Source organism: Battus philenor, unplaced genomic scaffold, assembly GCF_028537555.1.
Source record: "Battus philenor isolate CCGP_79_NKW_IND1 unplaced genomic scaffold, ilBatPhil1.0.hap1 SCAF_7, whole genome shotgun sequence".
Classification (NCBI taxonomy): Eukaryota; Metazoa; Arthropoda; class Insecta; order Lepidoptera; family Papilionidae; genus Battus; species Battus philenor.
The window spans coordinates 10,055,846-10,069,770 of NW_027181737.1; the positions used below are offsets into that span (position 1 = coordinate 10,055,846).

The following is a 13,925-nucleotide window of genomic DNA, read 5'->3' on the forward strand; positions in this document are numbered from 1 at the left end:
TTGAGGAAAAAATTTATTGATCTATTTCTTAGACTTTACAACATCGTGCCTTAACGTCTATTGCGACGGTTCTTTTGCTCTTGTGTGAAAAGGCTTTTATAGTTCGTTTGAACATTTACCGGGTACAACGTTGCTCTGTCACATTGATCGGAAACAATATCAGCATTTTTAAGCTATAAATATAAAATAAAATTAAAATTACATTTTTACCGCTTTGATTTTAAATAATAGTTAAAAGAAACGGAGTCGGCTAAAACTAGCAGGTAATTATTTAGTATTACATAATCGTTTAGCAAAAAAAATATTTTAGTAATAATTATGAAATGGTTAAGGATTTGATTTAACACATTTACAAAAGAGACAGACGTCCTTTTTAACGTCGCCTTAAGACGCCGGATGTAGGTCGCTTTCTATCAGTATTGTTGGAAATCCTTACGATTTGCCTTTGTCTAGCTGTGGATTTCCCATGGCTGGAAAGATAATAATAATAAATGACAGAAACTCAAAAAAAACACTTTATACCAGGATGAAAGAAACTTAAGGCAACTAAAGGTTAATAATTATCTATGCTCGATTGCATTCAAAAAAAATTAAACACTCTGTGGAATTATTCATTCATTAAATCCTCTATTCTTATGAGAACAGAATCATGAACCTTATTTCAAATCTTCATATTATGTTTTAAATAATAAACTGTAGTTATTTTATTTTATATTACAAGTAATCGTCGTTTTTCATGTAATTTGTTATTCGTGAACATTTAATATAATTTCTTCATAATTGTTGCCTAATAGTTCCTTTGGTTATGTTTAAAATAATAGCTCTACTATTTTATCTAGATTATTAACACGTATGTAACAAGAATGTAAACATGTAAATGCTACCAACGGGTAACATGGCAATTCATGTCATGGTAGAGTGCGTAAACTGCTACATTTGTAAGTGACCGTAGTTTAAAATGTCACTTAATTGCGTGAATTATGTAAAACTACATGTTGTTAGTATCAAGTATGATCATGTCAAAGCAACAAAAATTCAACGCGCCTACTCGGCCCGGTTACTCAACATACATCGTAATCTAATTATGCTAGTGTGTATGTGTGTATAATGTCAAATAAAAAGCTTTACAATGGGCTGTATATCTGTACGCCCATTGTTTGATGAAATGCAATAGTGTCATAGAAAATGACCTTATTTTAAACTATCTGCTGAGATCAAAAATGTTTCACGAATTAGATCGGAGATTAAAGATGGTTTGATATTTTTTAAGACTGCTAGTAAAAAAATTGTAATTATAAAGATTTACAAAGTAAATAATAGATATTAATTTAATCATTTTACTCTTTATTATATAAAAGACATAAGAGAAGGCAATAAATTATATAAAATAGAGGAAAGCAGTACAAGAGGCTTTATATTTGCTAACGGCGATTTTTTCCAGATAACCGTTAGATAGACCTATTTACTAAGGAATGGGCGGTCAAGAAGTGATAGAAGGTGGCTGGAAATACAATATACACAAATATTAAAATACTGAATATTTGACATTTATGAATCCTTAAAAATAATTGCATATTAATAATAATGTACAGTAATAAGATAAGCAGTGAATAGTGACAAGTGTTGAATCTTTACTAGCTGTGTGAAAATATATAGAAATATGCCCTTTCTTAACGACACTACCAATTCAATTTACTTGCATGCTTCGGAATTTTTAAATCAAGATTCTTTTAAAATTGTAAACATTGATTGTGAGTGTTACCCAGGAAACGGTTTTTTAGATAAGAAGGTGAAAAAGGAAAAACAATAGCACACTCTAATAAAAATAAAGTTCAAGTTCTCCGCTGAAGGCGTACAGGAAGCTGTTTATGTTTAGCCCAAAATTCAGAGATGTGGTAATTAACCCCAATATTAATCGTATCCCGAATTCGCTAAAGTTAATCGAACTGGGATTTGGAAAGTTAGATGTAACTGGCGACAGCAAAGAAAACAAGAAGCAAAAGAACAATTGCAGTGGGCATTCGTCATAAGGAAATCGCCGTAGAAGTTCCCATGAAAGTAAAATTTTGGGAATTGTTTTTATCGCTTCATTTAAAAAATCCATCAACCTAGACTTGAGGAAGTCGCCTAAAATTAACTTCGGAGACCGTACTGTGACTACCGACAGTAATTGTTGGTAATTTATGTATCCTTACAAGCAAATTTTAGCACTTTAACCTAGTTATTTTAATAAATTTCGGTAAAAATAATTAATTTTGTACATTGAAATATCATATCAATGCGACGTTTTATTTTATTTAAATTTTTAATGAACTAATTTATTAGTGAAATAAACTGCCATATAAAGATAAACTGTGTTTTAAAAAGTATATGTAGCAATATTACGTTTAAAGAGCCAGTGGCAATTATGATTCCTAATTGTACCACCGTCGCCGGCAAGTCGACCTCGTAGAAATTGAGTACAAGTGTGTAAGCAACACGAAAATAATAACAGATTAGAAAGATAATTTAACTTGAATTAGTTATAAAAAAAAGGAAGTGTGCAATTCATAACATCGTGGCAAAATAATAAAAATTGGTGTAATATTATGTCTAAACCATCCATACATAGAATTTAATGAAATTGAATAGTTTACTATAAAGATAAGTATATACGCTACTACCAAGCAGGTGTGTTTAGTTTTGCCGGCTAAGGCAGTATCACTGCTTAGTATCAGTTATACAAAGTCTTACTTTTAATTTACGGATTTACTTATATACGGACAGAAAAACGACGGGAAATTGAAATATCTATTATAACATATTTTCCGAATTTCATCTATTTAATGGTATTTCCAACAGCCAAATACAATGTGGCAATTTCTTTACTTAATTTGTAATAATAAACGTACTAATAATAAATTTGTTAGACACAATAAAAGTTTCTTCCCGACCTTACTATTTATTTTATTAGCTATAACAATACCAAAGGTGACACTGAAAGCTCTTGGAACATAAAAAAATAAACAGAGTATCAATTGATAAATTATTATAATAAATAATTATTTAACTAATTGACATACAACGTAAATATTGTTTAAGTAAGAACTAAATAATTATTTATCTAATAAACTACTATCAACTAATTATTATTTTTCGAAATAACCCCTTTGACAATCGTAAATTTTAGTTAAAGGTGAAATGTGAAAAGCAGATTGGCTTTTCTTCTTTGGAGAGCTATTTCACGGCGTTTTCGAACGAATTTACTGTTGTTTTGGTATGTTAAAACCTCAAAGAACGAGGCCATCAGTTTTTCTCTACGCTTCTTATACAGTAACTTTGTAGGCAAATCTTTGTAAGCAAACTTTCACTTTAAAGATGGTTTCATGGTTTCAGGAACATGACAATAGATCAACAAGTTTCGTCACCTGTCTAATACTCGTACAATGTCTAAAACACCATTCAAGGTACCACCGTTGAAATTTCAATATAATTTCACAGCACCAATCCATGCGACAGTGTTTTTGAGCTTTGGTCAAAATATGAGGTTAGCCCAGCAAAAGGCGTGATAACACCTATTATGTAAAATATTTTGAATTTGTCTAATAATTATGCTTAAGGTAACTCTATCTTTTGCCGCTCAACTTCTGCGTTAATTTCAGTAATTGATATTAGGGATGAAGGACATACCGCGCATATCATCAAATACATACTAAGTACGAACACGTTCGATTTCGTTAAACAAGTTGTAAAGTCTGAAACCGCAACAAAAATTGTAAAATGACATACAATGATATTTTTTTAAGAAGCCGGCAATATGTGAAAATAGATGAAATAATGATTTAATGTACGTGAAAATTTCCGACGATTTCTATTCCGATTGTTTTAAATAATTTTTGAACTAGCCAGCTAACCAGCAACTAACTTTTATTGTTATCAACGTAAATTTGTGTGTATCAATTCAATGTACTTATTGAACATAGCAAGTTGTATTAAAATAGTATTTTTGTGTATTAACGTAATAGTCGAGAGTTTAGCGATTTACACAATGTGTCGCAAAGATATATTTTTGTGTTTACCATTTACCGAGTTGAAGTCGCCGGATGTTTTCTAGAAGTAACTCGTTTTGCAGGTCAAGTAAATTGCCATTTGTCACTGGTAATTTACAACAAGGCGTTCACACTTGAGGCAGGTAATGTCCACATTTCGTAACGTAGCCTTTATTGCCGCTTCACAGGAAATTGTAGCAATTTATATGTGACGACTTTACCTACTAATGGCATCTGTTTATTTACCTTCACTCGACGAACTTAATAAATAATCTTCTTTATTAAATAGACTTTTGTTGAAATCACCTAACTATCAACATCGTACAAATCGATTTCTTATACAAAATGTATTTTATAACTATATCTTTTCAAATAATTACTATATTGTAGCGTTCGTGAGATGATTTACGATAACATAAGCTGTAATTTTGTAATTTTGTTCTGATAAAACCAATAATGTACTCTTATTTTTAAATTCAATAATAAACAATTTGCTTTAGAGTGTGAAAACATAAAAAAAACTGTATCGTTACGGAAAGAAGTAAAGTAAATATATAGGCGATTAGCTGGTGGAGGTGAATAATCACCCGTGCACGTATCTGTTCCTTCACCAGTGAACACTGATGACCGCTAATGCGTATGCATTAGCGGGTCGTGGTGAGTTACAGTCCGAGTACGTATTTGTTCCTTAAATGTGAGGTCTTTATTTACACATATATAGACTACTTATAATGTACAATTTCGGTCCGAATGCAATGGCGGCGACTACATCACTGATAGAGTGCGAATTCAAATCGGCGTTTGGAAACGCAAGAAGAAGAATAATAGAAAAAAAGTATATAGGCTATTATTTAAACATGTGAATGTTTAAATTTTATTATAATGTCCGCAGGGATAATCAAATTGAAAATAAGAGGAGAATTACTGATCAGCAATTGAATTTATTTACAAATGAGTATTAAAACAATCATCATTTTCATATACACATAAATATCACATACATCAATCATGCGTCTTGATTACAAGTTAGCATTATCTAGTTGTTTAATGATGGAGGAGACCATGATGCCCGAGAGAGAGAGGAGCGACTGCGATGTGCGCAAGGGGGGCGGCGTGGACAATAGGGGCGGCGTGGACTACGGGGGCAGCGTGTACCACGGGCGCTGGGTGATGACCGGCGGTTTTGTGAACTACTGCGTTGAAACTGCAAGAAAAGCAATGCTATTAATTTCTGATAGTCTCAGATTTTCTTTTGTTACTGTTTATATCAATTAATTTAATTATTTTTATTTTTTTGTCAATGAAAAATTTGTATTGTCATTTGAAGCTTATTAGCATTATAAAATTCTTATATTTTCAAAAAGATACTGAAAAAGTATTAGATACCCCAGCTGTTTGATAATAGGATAAATACTATATGTAGTATGTGTGCTTTTCACACTAAATATTTATATTTCTTAAATTTCAAAGCAAAGTTTTTCTGTTACATTCTCTTTTTATGTAGGCAGGGACATGGTATTACTGTATAGTTATTATTTTTTTATTATAACTTTACATTTATCATTGTATATTTCTCAAAATAAAAAATAAAAATTCTATGAAATAAAAATAAAACTAAAGTTACCCATTGTGGTCATCAGCGGTGTATTCAACTTTGCGAACGGAACCGTCGGGTTCTACGAGAGAGTATGACCCATGGACAGCGCCACCGTCGCGGCTCTCGTGCTGGGATTTGTGATCGCCGGTGTGTGGGTCAGCCACGGAATAAGAGTAGTCATAACGGGGATGTGACTGTAAAAAAATGAATTTTCATGATTAAAAAAACCCTAAAATAGTGATTGTTAGATTTTACGAAGTAAACCTTCAATTATATTAATACTTTTTCGATTTTTGGATTAAAAATTAAATTTATTTATACAAGAAATTACACATCCACAAAGGTTTTATATGTTGTCCTAACTAAAGACTAAATGTCATCTACGAAATCACCATAATTTCAGTTGTGAGACGTCCAATGCTAGACATAGACTTAAGACTAAATGTTACTTACGTATTCGTGACCATGAGCCAAAGCAAGAGGGGCAGCGTGGACGATGGGTGCAGCGTGGACGATGGGTGCAGCGTGGACAATGGGCGCAGCGTGCACTAGAGATTCGGCATAATGGGCCGGGGCGTAATGGATCGGCGAGTCGTGTCGCACTATGCTCTGCGATGATACCGCAGAGTGGTGAATTGGCAACAGACCAGCGCTGGCAGCAGCCAACATTGTGCCAAGGACGACTACCTGAAAAAGTGCAAAATTTATTATTAAATTTGAACCAATTTAAAAATAACTTTTAACTAATAAATAAAAATGCTATTGCAATTACTTTGGAGAACATTTTGCGGTTGTTAATCAGAGCAAGTGACTGATATCATTATTGGACCGGAGTGTGACTTTTATATGAAAAGCAAAACGGAGCTACAGTCCTGGCAGTGGTGGGGCATGCGGTCATTTCAGTTCCGTAACTTTGACACCGCGAGGTCGCTCACGGCTTGCGTGTACAGTATAATAATTATTAATTAATCTCACACTAGCCGTCGGCGCTTTCGCCCTTCAATGGCCGCTTGTGATAACTCGAAGATTAATTTTGTTGGAATTATTTTTGACATTTTACTCTTGACGCTAATGACGTCTTAGATGCAAATCAAGACCTGTAAAGGTTTCGGCACCTTTAAAAACTCAATTTATTAGTACTTTTGCAGGAGTGACTTGTTTATTGTTCTTTTTATTCGAACGACGAATTCGTGGTTAAAAGTATTATGTTGTTATTCGCTTACTAACTTGGAGTATTTTCAGTTATGATAATTGGTTAAGGCCCATGGCTTTCGATTGCAGTCACGAGTAAGTTTAGTTCCGATAAGGATTAGAGATGGTTGCGAAAAGAAATATTGTAAGTTGACCGACAAAGGACAAAAAATTGTCCTTTTTAAAGTTTGGAACTAGACATGCATACTTGATTATTGTTCGTTTTTTTCTTTCTGAGTCAAAATGGCAGGGAATGGTTGATTAATCGGTACGATAAAATAACCGTTTGCAGTAGTAAATTTCGTGTCTTCTTTGAAAAAATGCAAGATATGGTATACGTAAACACTATTAATTTATGCTTCTAGCAGCAAACACGCTATTGGGTGGATTTACAACGACAATTTAGCCTATTAGTTAACTTTCTTTGAAAGTAAGTTAGAATGAAAGAGAATTATATATTTATTTAAGTAACTGATTTATTTTTTAAGAGAAATGGGAGTTATATTTATTTTTCCAGTATGTTTAAAAACTATACTTTGACTTACCATTGTAACTAAAATGAAACTTGTCGAAACAATCATTGAAATAATTAACTAATCCTTTTTAAATTACATGAAAACCAAAATATTAATAGAAAACATATCTAGCTTTTCTTGCGTCTGTTATGTGCCTTGAGGGGTTGTTACAGCTTGGTCGGATATGGGGCTCGCGGAAGCTGTATTTTATTGTTAGAATCATACCGGCTATGCGAAAATCTTATATAATTGCTTTCGTTATGTTTTTCGTGTGTTGAATTAATAATTTATAGTCTCTTTTCTCAACTTACTATCCAACTTAATGACGTGTTTATATAAGACCAAATTTGTCTGCCAATAATGGTAAGGTAATTACCGAAGGTTTGGCCTTGGAGCCGTTTAAAATGAACTATAAACAGTAGATAAATTTGACAGTTTATTGACATGTGGTTGCCAACATTATTGACTTCGTATTACCACGTTATTACAATATACGATTGCAAAACAGCAATATAAGTGCACTATGACTTAAACCACACAGCGGTCGACGGTCCACGGTGATATCTGGTATTTGATTTCTTATCCCGTGTACGTAATGCGATCTATGGGAGTAAGTAGGTATTAGAAATTAAAAAAAATGGCACACTAATTCAGGTAAAGAATAATAGAAATGTAGATACTGGTACCAATTTTTCTTTCTGACATTGTATTGAAAAAAAAAATCACTATAATGTATTTAAAATGAATGTCAAATTCAAATTCAAAAATTCTTCTTTCATCTACAAGGTTATAGTATTTACAGTGTAACCCTTAGCACAAAACGGTCTTTGATATTTTAATATTTAAATCCAGTAATAGAGGCTTTTAAAAGCCAGTAATAGCTTCTTTTTCTTCTTCTTCTTCTTTTTCTGCGATATTATTGTATAAACATATACATATATACATCTCTCACAGAAAGTTAAACTAAATTAATAAATTAGTATTTTAGGTAGAAAAGTTTATTTTTGTTTCTGGTATTACCGAGTACTTAGAGAAGTGGTAAGCTAGAAGTATAGGTGTGAGACTTTTGATCGCACGTCGCGGGTTGGATTCTCGGGATACAGTCTTATATATAATTCACACTTTGTACATTCATTGTAAAGAATTGTCACTGTTTACAAACAAGTTTCTAAAGGATGCGCAGCGGCATCCTTTGCATACCATACCACATTGCGACCACCAACGCGTCTGCCAAGAGTGGTGAACGTCTATGGGCTGAAGCGACGAACGATGTACAAGTACATTGTATATATGACTCTTCCTGGGAAAATTAATAATGTTTTTATAGACATACAAAACATTTTCACACACGTTTTGATAAGCAGTATTAATTTTTTACATTCTTTAAATTTTATTTATGAATTCCAGGTATTTTAAACATAATTCAAATTTGTTTTAAGAATAAGGTAACAGTCTTTGCAGTAGTAGCACATTGTTAGATACTATCCCACAGCCTCTTTCGCTTGGTTTACTTTGTATGATGAGAAGTAATTTGCATAACTACTGCGCTCATTCCAAAGTAATGGTCCGCTTATTAGGTGACATAGAAGACAAAAACTTGATTTGAGTTTTGAACTTTATAAGAGTAGCGATAGCAACAAAAGTAATATAACTGATAAAAATACGTGTGACAATTCGCATTGGTCTATTTTCATAACGAATGGACCGTAATATTATTAATTAAAATTTATTTCCTTTATTTCACTGAATAAAGGCTAAATATAATCTATTGTTCGTGACGTTAACAAAAATCTTACACGAATTCTTGGCATTTGGCATTGCTAACAATTTTATCGTGATCGGCTCAACGATTATAAGAGATTGATAAAATTGGTTGAAATTGTATTCTATAGTTTGAGTAAGCAGCAAAAGTTCTTTGAAAATATTTGTGTCATACTTAGTTTAGAATCAAGATCGTCGTATTGAAATGATTTGGAATAATTTTATTCCATATTCAGTGACTATGATTTCGTAAAAGCTATTAATTTTAATTAACACGCATTGTTGTAAATACTATTAAGTTTGGTTATTCAAGACACGGGGTCTTTAATAATCAATTAAAAAACAATAGCGACATATAATTTTTCATATGAATTCATAATAAAACACCGTTTTGTTGTTAGAAACGTCTTATAGTTGCACACCGTCGCTGCATTATTTCGTAAGGTAATGATATCCCACATGCTAAAGAATGATAAACTATCTGATGTCAATATCTTAGTAGATTGCATACACTAAATTGAAAATTGATGAGTCTAAGACAGTATTAATTTAGTTTTTTTTTTCGAGAATATTAAACAGTAGTTCATACGAAATTTAAAAGTACCTTAGGTTTTTATGCTAAATTAAAAATAATTAGCAATAATACAAAATGTAGGAAATATGCATTGTGCATATGCATAAAACATTTCATAATTTATTTTTATGATTATGAAATTTATAAAGACATATATATATATAAAAAAATTTTTTTTGAGTATTTCGTTTAATGCAATATTCATTTTGTTAGTTTGTCTCGTGATACATGAAATCATATTTTGTTGTTACCATTGAGCTATCAGTAAGGAAATATCATTGTTTGTTTAGAAATTTGATGCGTTAACGCTTTGGCACTTTTTATTTTATTATATAAACTATTTGTTTGATAATTGAATAACTGTCTAAAATCAAAAAGGTCAAAATTGTTATTAATTTGTAATGACACTTTAAACATAAATTGTTAAAAAAATAAGAATAAAAGGAAAAATAAAACTAAAAACTTAATTCGACTCAAACGCTTAAAAAACCTTTAAAATTAGGGTTGAGTAGATCGTCCTTTTTAATTATTTACTTTATTCGAATGCATTGAAAGTATCTGCAAGTAAAGAATGTAAAAGTAAATGTAAAAATGGTGTGCTTAACACCGAATTAGGCAACGTAGTAATGAAACGTTGTAATGTATTATTTAAATCGCTTATGACATCGCAACTGCAGTTGGCCAAACAAGTTTTCTATTAAACAAGGGCAGCAAGAGCTAAACGGGCGCCAAGGAAAGTTCTACTTATGTTCTTTCTCAATACTTTAGAGCGTTAAAAGGCTCAATCAGTCACTATATAAGTTAGATATAAAATATATAAGCAATAGCTTCAGATATGTTTATTATAAATACAAATCATATTTTCTTATTTGTTTGTTCAGATACTTTTTGTAAAAATATAAAGATTTATTTCTTAACGAGTAGAGAATTAACGTTACCATGTAAATTATATGCTGGGCTTAATGAATGATGGACCGAGTCCGTTCAAAGTACATGCCATATTAATGAAGATTCCATCCCAAGGTATGTGGAGAGTACGTCTTCACGTACTCTTCATATACCCTGGAAATTTAAAGTAAAGACATTTTGAAGGGTTTGTAATGTAATGACAAGTAACAATAATGATTGAAAATAAAAATTGATAAATAGTTTATTATTCGAACTATAAATCAAATTTATTTAAAAACCTATTTTTGCATTTCGTTAATTTTACGTATTATTGTGGTAAAATACATTATAAGTTGAATTTGTTATAGCTCTCGTCGTTCGTGTATTAGTACATGGTTTTGATACCTATTCGAGATAATCGAATCAAAGAGTTATCAAGGTCGGAACGCTAATGTACAGACTGTTAAAGAAATATACATTAAGTTTTATTGTGAACTTAAAGTCTGCACGGAATCCTATGTAGTTCGTAAAGGATTAATATAATGGATAAGATTAATCAAGTTCATACTTATTTTAAATACTTTATTCACAAAAAAAAAAAGAAAAATGAGAGCATTCAGAAGTCAATTTCCTTTGTACATAATAGTTTTAGGGGTCAAGCTTAAATGAAAGTTAAAAAAAATGTCGAATAGTAAAGGTTGATTGTTATCGTAATGCGTCTGTTCTCAGCAACAAAATCAGCGCTGTACGTAATTTGGCCGACGGTTACAATGTCGTTATAAATTACCATGTTTGCATTGCTTTCGTCATTTAATGCATATTTGTATTACAAACTTTCGAAACGCATGGCGCTGTTGGAACTATGTACCTAAATTAAACTACATCAAGCTCGTTTTTGTAGTTTTAATTAAAATGCGTTTGCGGGCGTAAATAGTTGTAGTTTGTTTATTAAAAATTTCGTCCTTTAAAACTAAATAAGCTTTATTGTTCTTAATAAATAATGCGGAGATATAACTTGTGTATAAACAGCTAGCTGCCCTCCACTCACTTCTTGTGGCTCGCATTTCATTAGTGTAATTTCATAAATTCTATTCTTGGCAATTTTAACATGCAAAAAAATGTTAGTAGAAAAATATGTAGAGATTAACTTTATAAAGGTGCATCTTTTAATTAACAACGTTCTTATTAGATCTATACTTGACCAATGGAATATTCCTACCAAATTTCAACCCTTAATGTTTTAAAGATATTGTGATTATTCAGCACAGATATATATAACTCTGATATATTTTTGATACATTATTAAATCAGAAATAGTCGAACACTAAAGCATACTGGTGAGAAATAATACGTTAAATTTGTACTAGAGAGGTATTTATTCAATAGCATCCTAAAAAACAACGAACTTGAAGTTTTACTGGAAAATAAATTCTAATGGTGATGCTGTTGTGAAGAGTACACGTGGTAGCTGGGACCCGAGTTGTGTACTACTGCATTGAATCTGCAACGAAACGTCACATGCATTAGTCATGATGTTTGTATACATTATAAGAACTTGTTTGAAACGAGTTTGTAAATATAGCACCTGTTTATCCACATGAATGCAACCAGAGTCAAACGTGTTCAAAGGTCAAATGAGTTCATTACTCATATGAGACCGGAACACGATCAGAATAACCGGTTGGTTCACCACATGATTCTTTGCGGCATTCATGTAACTTACGAATTTATTATTTATTTACAAAATCATGTAAAATCAAAAAGAAAAAATGTATTATGGACAAAAATATCACGTTATATAGACTTATCTTTTTAAAACTTGTCCTGAATTAATTAATGTTTTATCATATTAATAGTAATTACCCGCTGTGGTCATCAGCAGAGTATTGGACTTTTCTGAAGGTGCCATCGGGTTGCAAGAGTGAATATTCGCCTTTAACGACGTCGCCATCGCGAGTTTCATGCTGGGCTTTATGGTCTCCGGTATGCGGGTCTTCCACGGAGTAGGAGTATTGGTATTTAGGATGAGACTGTAACAAAAATCATATGTCACTAAAATATCTGTTAATTATGTTGGGTCTAGCGCTAGTGAAACAAGTTTATAGCATATTTTTTTTTCATTACCTATTTATAGTATTTCCACACAGAATATAAAAAGATAAATTATACAAGAAATTAGTGGATAAAACGGTCTCATCACAAACTGCGTTTTCTTTCGGACAACCATAGGATGAAGGACTTGGTCAATAAGCAAAAGTAAAGCGGGCGCTTATCAATCGATATACAAGGACAATGGATATACATGCGTATTACTTATAATAGTTGCAATTTTAGTTGTACTTGATCCATTAAAATATATACAGGCAGGAACTATCATCATCTATTAAATATTAAATAATTATTAAAGTTAAACCTACGTAGTAGTCGTTGTAGCTTCCGCGATTTCCATATCCAGAGTAACTTCCAAGATGACCAACAGCGCCAGCGTATGCACCGACATATGCTGGAGAAGCACCATGCGATAAGGGAGCTGCATGTGCTATGCGAGCATTTTGGGCGAGTGCTGGAGAGTGGGCTAATAGACCATGCGCTACTGGACCGACTTGAGCAAGTGGGGCAGCATAATTAAGAGGTCTTGTGGCATGGCCAAGATGACCTGGGTTGATTACGGGAGTTGCTTGGACCAGAGATGTAGCATGTACTAAAGGACCTGCTTGGGCATGAGCTCCGTGGGCGAATGAACCAGGGTATGCTATTTGAGCAGCGTGGGCCAAAGGAGCAGCAAAAGACACGGGTGCAACATTGGCAATATTAGCAGCAAGTGACGATTGGCTAGCATGTCCCACAGGTGCTACATGGGCGACAGCTGCTGAGGTGATAGAAGGACTTCCATGAGTAAGTCCACCGCCAAGAGCTAATTGATTAGCATGGGTATATTGACCAGCGCCATATGATGCGTATACAGCATGATCACCATTTAATAGGCCAGCCTCTCCAATCGCAATCGCAGCGGCGAAAGTGAGGATCTGTGAAAAAATATTAAGCATTTTTTAAATAAAATATGCTGAAGTTAACATTTTCTATTATAATAATTATAAATAGAGTAACTTTTTCTTACTTTTGTAAACATTTTTTTCGTTGGAATGTAAGAAGTGACTATGATACTCTTGGTTATCATCCGTGGGTTTTATAAGTATTGTAATAGTGAATCCGGTGGGGCGCCAAAAACGATAAGCGATGCGTCCCTCGCTCACAAGGTCACCATTCTTTGTGTTCACAATCTCGCGTTACACATTATCAAGTTAATGATTGTTACTTAACAATAACACTCTGCGAACCGCTCATACTACTTTTCTCTATTGTAGGTCAAT

General features: G+C 32.6%; 2 protein-coding genes across 2 annotated transcripts; both read right to left on the reverse strand.

Moving 5' to 3' along the window:
- Nucleotides 1-4,953: 4,953 nt before the first annotated feature.
- On the reverse strand, nt 4,954-6,427 carry LOC137931061 (cuticle protein 7-like). The gene is made up of 4 exons (XM_068774462.1): nt 6,398-6,427; nt 6,079-6,312; nt 5,653-5,819; nt 4,954-5,232 (listed from the first exon to the last, which is right to left on the reverse strand). The coding sequence occupies exons 1-4, from the start codon at nt 6,407-6,409 to the stop codon at nt 5,073-5,075; spliced, it is 573 nt and encodes a 190-aa protein (XP_068630563.1). The 5' UTR covers nt 6,410-6,427; the 3' UTR covers nt 4,954-5,072.
- A 5,496-nt stretch (nt 6,428-11,923) lies between these two features.
- LOC137931052 (uncharacterized) lies at nt 11,924-13,808 on the reverse strand. The gene is made up of 4 exons (XM_068774453.1): nt 13,673-13,808; nt 12,972-13,580; nt 12,418-12,584; nt 11,924-12,055 (listed from the first exon to the last, which is right to left on the reverse strand). Exons 1-4 carry the CDS (start codon nt 13,730-13,732, stop codon nt 11,986-11,988), a joined length of 906 nt encoding a protein of 301 aa, XP_068630554.1. The 5' UTR covers nt 13,733-13,808; the 3' UTR covers nt 11,924-11,985.
- Between the last annotated feature and the right edge of the window lie 117 nt (nt 13,809-13,925).